The sequence below is a fragment of the Myotis brandtii genome, unplaced genomic scaffold (assembly GCF_000412655.1).
Source record: "Myotis brandtii unplaced genomic scaffold, ASM41265v1 scaffold314, whole genome shotgun sequence".
Taxonomy (NCBI): domain Eukaryota; kingdom Metazoa; phylum Chordata; class Mammalia; order Chiroptera; family Vespertilionidae; genus Myotis; species Myotis brandtii.
Window position 1 is genome coordinate 2953086 of NW_005362033.1, and position 9496 is coordinate 2962581.

The 9496-nt window shown below is 51.7% G+C and overlaps 1 protein-coding gene across 7 annotated transcripts in view; it reads left to right on the forward strand.

The window, feature by feature from the left end:
* The window catches only part of SPECC1 (sperm antigen with calponin homology and coiled-coil domains 1), a 229979-nt gene that overhangs the window by 216584 nt on the left and 3899 nt on the right, over positions 1-9496 (forward strand). For all 7 annotated transcript variants that reach the window (XM_014542865.1, XM_014542863.1, XM_014542864.1 and 4 more), the window contains 2 exons: positions 2682-2798; positions 7165-7224. In XM_014542865.1, coding sequence (XP_014398351.1) covers positions 2682-2798; positions 7165-7224 — 177 coding nt within the window. The remainder of the gene's footprint in view (positions 1-2681; positions 2799-7164; positions 7225-9496) is intronic.

The following is a 9496-nucleotide window of genomic DNA, read 5'->3' on the forward strand; positions in this document are numbered from 1 at the left end:
TACAGTGTTTTGGACAGGTTCAAGCCTTGGACTGATGAGAGGGCACAGTCCTCTCATTGCCACGTGCAAGTCCCAGCTTGGAGGGCAGGGCCCTCCCAGCACAATTATAGCCAACAGCTATAGTTGTAAGCTTGAACCTATGGTCCAAACACATGGCCCCACGTGCCTGAGTGATGTCGGCTTGATAGAGTTCAGGTGCATGTAGTTGAGTAGGATTGAAACCCAGGAGAATGTTGTAAACATCTTGGTCACTCCCTTACTTTGCCTCATGGCATCTGCTATAAAATAAAGACACGGCTGTGGGCATGGTCACTGTCTCTCAGAGAAGCAGCGTCCCACCGAGACCCAGCTTTCATTCCCTTGTCTGTCTTTTCTAAGCCTTTCAGCCGCCCCCACTCAGGTTCACCCTTGGCTGTGCTGGCGCGGCACACTTTATAAAGATATGCCTCCATGCTCCGAGGGCAGGTTCCTGCCTCAAACCTCGCCCTTACCAGAAACAGCTCCAGGAAACAGCTTGGGGGAGGGTGCAGCCATTTCCAAGACAACCCCTGCAGGACTGACTTCCTTCCGGTTGGTCGCGCCTCGGGTCCTGATGTTACACTCAGGGTTTTTATATAAGTAGATAGATATACTAGAGGCTCGGTGCACAAAATTCATGCATGGGTAGGTTCCCTAGGCCTGGCCAGCGATCAGGGCCGATCAAGTTACCCTGCCTCCCGCCTCCTCCTTCCCTTGCCGCCCACGTGCCGCCACCACGCGGTTCCCCGCCTCCCCGCCTTCTCCTTCCCTCACTCAGCGCCCCGCTGCCACCACTGGTCGCCCACCATGTCCTGCGCCACCCCCTGTTGGTCAGTGCCTGTCATAGTGAGCGATTGAACTCCCTGTCTCCTGGTCAAACTCCCGAGGGAACACTTTGCATATTAGCCTTTTAGATACATATATATACACATATATATAGAGAGATATACAGACAGTCCTCAGGAATACGTCGGACTTGAAGTATGTCATTTCGTGGTTGTCGCTATCTCCCATTTATTTATAAAAAAAAAGTTTGTCATTTTGACATATGTACATATGTGCTTTATGTTATTATTTATTTACCACAAGTAAAGGTCAGGAATTGTTATCTTTCTTTTAAATTTTTTTTACTGTTTCATTTCATTACTGCTGTGTATGTGCTCCATGTGCGTGACGTAGGTGCTTATGTAGGTGGATTCTGACCTACGGTGAAAATGATGTTATGTCATGCCCTAGGAACAGATCTCCGACGTAACCCGAGGACCTACTGTATGTGTGTGTGTGTGTATGTGTGTGTGTATATTTTAGAGAGAGGAAGGGAGAGGGAGAGAGAGATAGAAACATCAGTGATGAGAGAGAATCAATGATTGGCTGCCTCCTGCACTGCCCCACACTGGGGATTGAGCCTGCAACCAAGCATGTGCCCTGACCGGGAATCGAACCGTGACCTCCTGATTCATAGGTCAATGCTCAGCCTCTGGGCCACTGGACCACGTTTCCGTCCTTACACACACTGAGAATTCTGTACGTCTCCCATGCGATTGGGCCTCCTGGCCTGCTCCCCTCACACCTGCCCCTCTAGTGCTACTTCCTCTGCAGACCATGGGTTGCCGTCCAGGGCAGTGCGGACTGGGGGCGGGAAGCTTGCATTGGGCTCAAGCTGGGGGGAGAAGTAGCCAGGGTCCACTCCAGAAAACTGGCCATCACCGCCTCCCCTCTCGGTGGCTGGTGTGGCTGCCTACCTCCCCGCGGTTCTGAGGAGGAAGAGCCCCCTGCCTCCCCAGCGGCTGCGGGGAGAGGGCAGGAAGGAGCCCCCCAGTCCCCGAGTCCTGTGGTCGGAGCAGAAGTGCTCAGAGCAGCGGGACTGCGTGCCCCTCCCCGGCCCTGGCGCAGGCTGCATCCTGCCTTTACGCAGCCAGACACCTCAGCCTGCGCGGGAAAGAGGTTGTGGGCCTGGGAACCTGACGTTTCGTTTGGGACGAGCTTTGTGAGCCGGGAAGAAATGCTGTTAGGATCAGCAGAGTCGGGAGAAAGCAGCAGTAGTGACCGGGGTGAGGATTTAGAGGTGGAGGCGCACCCGGCTCCCAGAACCCCGGGGGACCGTGGGAACCGTCACCCCCGAGGACTGCCGTATGGAGCTGGCCTTGGGTTTGTCATTATTCCCAGGGCTCCTGCCTGTCCTGCAGGGAGCTCCTTGCCCCATGAGCCCCAGGGTCCCGTGCGTGGTGTGCTAGCGGGTGAGGCTGAGCACTGGCGTGTGTCCTGCTGGAAGCTGCCCGCTGCAGGAGAGAGTGTGGCGTAGGAGCGGCCAGGCCGGCCCTGAGGGGCTGTCCTGGTCCAGCCATTGATAATGGGGTTGCCCGTCCCTAGCAACGTCCCTGGCAACGCTGGGACGTGCAGAGCTAGTCAGGTGGTCGGCCTCCCATCCGCCAGAGGCAGACAGAAATCCCGGGTGTGTGAGTTCTGCAGCCTTTTCCTCATGCTGTCCTGTGAGCAGATTTGGGCCGCAGCATGCTGTTCTGGTACCAAAGTTAAAGGCACTCCCGGCAGACTTGCGTCGTGTCTTGTCTTGCCCACAGCAAGCCCAGCGACGGCTGCCACCCTGGCACAGTCTCGTTCAGATTCTGTGATGCAGTTTGACAGTAACGCTGCTTTCCCCACAGAACATCGACATCACCAACTTCAGCAGCAGCTGGAGCGACGGCCTGGCCTTCTGCGCGCTCCTCCACACCTACCTGCCTGCCCACATCCCGTACCAGGAGCTGAGCAGTCAGGAGAAGGTAAGCCCCATCACCCCCTGCTTCTCTGGAACACACTGGGGTGGAGTAGAAACCAGGATTCCAATACCGGGCGTGGGACTCCTCCGCACGTGCTCTCAGACCCTTTCACCTTCCTCGCTCTGAAGCCTTGGAACCGAGACGAAACACACACTATAACATGCTCTAGGCACCCCTATGGCTCCAATATAAGAGATCACAAGGGTTTAGGGGCCTGTGGACGAGGACCAGATAACATTTCTGATTCTAAAGCCCAGCGTCTGTCAGCAGCAGGAGGGCAGATCCAGGAGCCTGCGGGGTAGAAGGGGTGAGCGAGGGTGTCTGCAGGGCGCAGGGGGGGACCACCAGGCGGGGCGGTCGCAGCCCTCACAGCAAAGCCCCGTCCAACAGCGACCTCGGCGCCATCCCCCTCCTGCCCCTCATTTTTCAGGCTCTGCCTTTTCCGTGTGACGTCACGAAGATAACTGAGTAAACAATGGGCGTAACACAACCCAAAGCGATCGGGAGACCTCGCTAAGAGGATGTGAGTGTGAGCCTAGGCACTTACCACACTGTACCCACCGGTGCCTTCCTGAGAGTGTGGGTGCTCGTCCCAGGCGCCACACCCCCAGGCTCTTTGCCACCAGTCGGTGAGGACTGTGGGGAAACCAGGAGCCCGAGTGTGTGCTGCACGTGGTGCTCTGAGCGCACGAGGCGCTTCCTGGCGCTGGGTTGTGTGGTCTCCCCAGCGCCCCCCTACGGGTCGGGTGGGGTGGGGCTCCCAGACCGCCCAGTGCTCGGCTGCAGGGTCCCGGCACAGCCTCCTCTCCCAGAGTCCGCGCTGCTGTCAGGTGTGCGGAGGTGGAGGAGTCGCTCCAGGCAGCTGGAGCCCTTGTGGGGCCTGTGGCTCCCAGCCTCCTGTCAGAGCAGCATTGGCCTCCCAGGCCTCAGCTGTTCCCTGGTGACCCCCCACTCCCAGAGGAAGGCAGCTTCCTGCCTCCTGCCTGCCCCGCGCACCTGCACTCCGGTGGGGTCACTTGCCCACTGCCTGCTGTCGTGAGCATGCTTGAGGGCTGCTTACGGCCAGCTTGCCGTAAACGTATTAAAGTTACTCATAAATGTTTTCAAAACATCTGGGAATAATGTGTAAACAAGCAAATCCAGCCCACAGTGTGCACTGAGTACGGTGAGCCTCTGGGATCCGGCTGGGGGGAAGGGCGGCCAGGGACACTTTTCCTAAAGGAGGCAGATTTGAAGCTGGGTTTCCAAGGGAACAAGGTAATTTGAATGAAATGTACCCCTCTGACATTTTAAAAATATATTTGTATTGATTTCAGAGAGAGAGGGAGAGGGAGAGAAACATCAATGATGAGAGAATCATTGATGAGAGAGAATCATTGATGGGCTGGCTCCTGCAACCCCCCTCCCCCCCACCGGGGATTGAGCCCACAACCCGGGCATGTGCCCTGACCGGGAATCTAACTGTGACGTCCTGGTTCATAGGTTGATGCTCATCCAATGCGCTACGCCAACTGGGCCTCCTGCAACCTTAAGATGAGTGAAGTGTAGCTGCCTAGATGGGGGTTGGTGTAGCAACATGGCAGAAAGGGCATCAAGAGAGGCCTGTGCTGTAACGCCCGACTAAAGGCAAACCTAGGAATTGTGTGGTGTAGCCATTGATAGCCCAGAAAGTCAGAACGCGAGCTGGTCCTCCCCGACGGACACAGTCAAGCCAGACGATGTGCATGAGAAGGAATTTCTTGTAAAACTAGCAAGGACCCCTTCCACACACTGAAGAGGTCGACAGTCACAGGGTGAGAGCTGTAGGCCGTGGAAGGTGCGGCGTTTTTCAATCAAACGCATATTGTTGGTCAGCAGACGAAACCTCCACTTGAACACTCAGGTGATAGAATAAAGTGTGTTTATGTCTGAGATGAAATAGTAAGAAGAGGAGAAATTCTGGACTTGGGACTCTTTCTCCCATCATTTCAGGTGAGTGCACTATCCTAGAACAGGAAGGTTCCAGGCCTGCCCTTGTCCCCCGGACAGGACTGATGAAGCGGCGCTTTCTTCTCGCCCTGCACTGGCCTCTGTGGGCGCAGGCCCGGTGCTCCCTGCGCTGCCTCCGTGGGCGCAGGCCCGGTGCTCCCTGTGCTGCCTCCGTGGGCACCGCTTCTGCCTGGGCATACTCTGTGCCCCCAGCAGTGGTCTCTCCTGGGGGCCTCCCGCAGTGCCCGGGGCAGTGCTCTGATGGAGAGAATTAGGGTAACGTGGTCACCCCTCTCCCTAATGCTCCGTGCCACACTGCACAGTCCCCGGTGTTCTGAGACGGCGCTTCCCGTTAACCACTCTTCCTCGTTGCTCTCTGCTTAGAAAACAACAGCAGGTCCATCAGAACCTGGCAGAGGGGCCTTGGGGGACCCCGTATAAAACCTCAGGCTTAGAAACACCTGTTCCTTAGACTTATTAGTGATCAAAGAATGCAAGTTAAAACAATAAAATATTCTTTTTAGCCTGTCACAGTGGCAGGTGAGGATGTGGGGAAGTGGGCACATACATTTTTGCTGAAATTGGAAATTGCTGTAACATTTTAGAAAGCAGTTTGCATTAGTGGTAGCCTAAATCTGGCTTACAAAACCTCTCCTCCCCAAAACTAACCAAAAGGAATTTAGAAGTAAGGACCAAGGCCTCATTAGCGCCCGAACAGGAGAATGCAGCCGCAGTCCGGCAGAGTTAGAGCGAGCCAGGAGCCCACTGGCTGCTCCTCTCTCCACAGCTCGGAGCGTGTGTGGAAACGTGGCAGGCGCCCGGTTCATGCCCATTCACTGCCCTTCATTTGGAGGAAGAGCGCTGGCGCTTGGGCCTGCCGACTGCAGGTGACCAGCTTGGCAAACCCCCGGCCGCGGGGGAGGAACGGGCTCCCTGGGCCTGGCACCCAGCGCTGGAGCCTCACTCTCCAGGCACCAGATGTGCGGGCAGGGCAGCGGGTGCAGGCCGTGGGCACGGAACATGTACAAAGTCTAAATGGGTAAAATTGCAAAGGCTACTGGAACATAAAACATGAATATGTACAGAAACACTTGCCTCCCGATTACACTTACTTTACTAACGTCATTAAATGTAATCCTAATGACTTTCAGATAAATGATGGAGGGGGGACGCATGACCCAGTGATTCTTAAATGTATCCAGATGAAGAAACATCAGGAACAACCAGAAAGAATCTCACAAAGAAGCAACAAATTAGGGGGAAATTATTATGGAGCAGGACCTTTAAAATTCCAGGAAAATTATTTCACCCTCGTTATTGACCACGTGTGAGGGTACAGAGAGAACTGTTCCTACGTGAATGTTTCTAGAAAAGGTGCCTGTCCCACTCCCTTCTTCAGAAGGAAGCCAGAGTACGCCTTGCCAGGGATTGTGCGGAAGTGGCATGGGGTTCTGAACGACTCCAGCCTGAAGATTCACAGGGTGGTGACAGGGCTGGGTCACAGGAGAACCCTTTGTGGGAAATGCGTTAGTGACACGGCACCATGACGGACTGTCGAGAAGGAAGTGCAGTTGGGGTGCACTGCTTGGTCAGTGCTGTTGGTTGGTTCTGGTTTTTAGAATTATCCTATTAAGAGAGGAGAGAAGGCTTAAATGTGGTTATAAAAAAGGAACTGAGTGTTATCAGTTTCAATAATTTAAAAAGTAAAACCTGACAAGATGAAGGAACTTCCTCATTGTATACAGTGGAGTGAGGAAGTGCTGTCCATAATTGATGGAATAAGAAATGGAGATATAAGGGTATTATTTAAAGTCACAAACATAACTCATAAAAGAATGAAAAGTAGCCATGTGGCTATAAGGAACAAAAGAGAGAGGTGCATGACACCTGAGTCCTCACTTATTCCGGGAGGAGGTGTTATTTTAGAAATCAAGGAACAGTGTGTGAGGGTGTCGCCGAGCTGTGGAGGTGTCGCCGAAGAACCAGGGACAGGCATCAGAGAGGCTCTCCCCGGGACCCGGGACCCAGGACGGGGGAAGAGCAGCTTTCCCACTTGGTTATATGTAACTGTGTGTACACATGACTTCGATAGTTTTAATATAGCACCACGATTCAGCAAACAACTGTTGACACACAGCAGAAGTATATGCCTTGTATCTAGACAAAGTAAAAAATAACAGAATTAATAAAAATGTATCTGATAGTCAGGAGTCAGTAATGTCATTTTTAGTGACATTTATAACCTGACAATTTTTTTCTTATACTGAGACCATTGTTTGTATATTTGGCTTAAATTTTTAAGTGACTTACGGGTTTTTTATATGGGAGTGTCAATGGTGGTCTTAGCAAAAGCTGTATGTTTTTAGTTGATAATTCCAGTTTCTCTGTCTTTTCACCTTAGAAAAGGAATCTCTTGTTGGCATTTGAAGCAGCCGAAAGTGTCGGCATTAAGCCCAGCCTGGTAAGTATCCTATTTTGTATCCTTGTTATATTTCAGTCTAATTATGTGAGGAAGAACTTTATGTCGTCTACTAACAGTTTCTTACAGAACATAGAAATACATTTGTTGAAGATGTGTTACTCATGATCTCTAATACAAAATTATCCAGTTGGTCAGACCACGTATGATTTAGAGAGGCTTTTTTAAGTCCTTTTGTAAATATGTTTGTATTGGTTTTTTAGAGAAAGAGGAAGGGAGCGAGAAAGAGAAACATCAATTGGTTGCCTCCCGTACGTGCGTGCCTGACTAGGGACTGAACCGGCAACCTGGGCATGTGCCCTGACTGGGAATTGAACCAGCGACCTTTCAATGCATGAGATGCAGTAAAATCAAAGCCATGAGGCACAGCTGACACTGACAGCCCCAGGGCTGTCATTGCGTTGGCCTAATTGTCAGAGTCATAAATTCCATTTTCCGAGGCCTGTGAGGAGCTGCTGACAGCATGAGTAATCTCAGAAGCATTTAGGGATGTTTGTGAGCAATTTCACCAGTTCCTGTCATCAACAGAATAGAAACTTCCTATGTTATTAATTTTTTATTCACTATCTTGATGTGGATTGGAAAATAATATAATTACTCCTGACACTTTTAAAATGCATCCCATCAGAATGGACAGCAATACCCATCCCAAGCTTTTGAGTCAGAAAAGTGCTCACTTATATGTGTACATGCAGCTAAATACAGGTTTCTGGGTGTAGCATATGAGTAAGGATGAGATTTTTTAAAAGTGAAAGCACTACTCTGTTCCCCAAAAGTTAGCAAGCATTCCCCTTCGACCGGTGTAACACGGAGGAGTTTCAGCCCATCGCGTGACACAGGTGAGGCAGGCTCGCGGCATCACTGCTGGGACTGCGAAGGGCCGAGCGCGTGTCCTTCCAGGGCTGATGCGTTCTGGCGAGCGCGTGCCCACCGGGGCCGTGCTGCCCATAGACAGTCATGCGTCAGCACGTGAAGACATTCGGTTCTTCCTTGCCAGCCTGTGTGCCTTCAGGGTCTCTCCAGCCGCGTGGCACCGGCAAGGACGCTCAGCACAGGGTCGAGTAGGAGAGGGGAGAGGACCGCCTGCCTGTCCCTTCTCCTGACCTTAGAGGAAAGTTTTCCGTTCCTCACCACTAAGTATGACGTCCACTTGTGGGTTTTGGTGTCTGTTCTGTATTATGTAAAGTAAATTCCCTTCTATTTCTAGAGATTTTAGAGCTTTTTCATTAATGGTTATTAAAGTCTGTGTAATGCTTTTCTGCATCTGTTGATAGGAGCGTATGCTTTCCTTATTTAGCCTGTTGGTATGAATCATGCTAATTGACTCCTGGATGCTGAACCAGCCTCGACTGACCATGATTCAATCTGCTAATATTTCTTTTATTGGGGATTTTTGTGTCGGCATTAATGTGGGAAGTTGATCTGTAGTTTTGTGGTAAAGTCTTTGTCTGGTTTTGGTATTAGGGTAATGCTGGCTTCACAGAATGCATTAGGGAGTGTTCCGTCCTCTTCTGTTTCCCGGAAGAGATTGTGTCGAATTGGTTTTATTTCTCCCTTAAGTAGTTTAGGCAGGAGACTTTTTGTCCTTATATTCTGTGAAAACTTTCTTTTTCAGGTTTTTTAGGTGTATGTGTGTAGAATGTTCCACTTACTCCTTCTCCACCCCTTTCACCAGTGATATGCTGATCATTTCTTAGTGTCACCAGGGAGCAGAATCAATGAACTGTATTGAGATGTTGAGCCAGGAATGCCGGGCTCCAGGCCGTGCGGAGCCCAGCCTTACACTCCGCTGCGCTTGTTTCTGCCTTTACTTCGGGTCCTTCCCCCGCTTTCCTGTGGCCACAAGAGAATACGAGTTCAGCCCCAAGTGAATTGTCAAGCACATTGAATGGCATGGATTTCAGGCAACTTCCAGCCCTGTTGCCTGGCACTTTCTGGCCTCTGGTCTCCACCTGCTTGTTGCTGACTAAGTTGGGGCAGAGGGGTAACCAAAAAGCATTGCATGGTAACAGGATTCTGGTAAAACAAATGCTTGCATTTTAAATTGGTTGGAGGATTTGGAGGTAATCCCATTCTTGGAGTGCATCCTAAGGCACTAATTCAACAGAAGGAAACAAAACCACCCAAAGATGCTTATTGCAGAGTGTGTGATGTGACGTGAACACAGCTGCCCCTCGAGCACTGGGAGGTGGCCGGGCGCTGGGAGATAGCTGGGCGCTGGGAGGTGGCCGGGTCCTGGGAGGTGGCCGGGCGC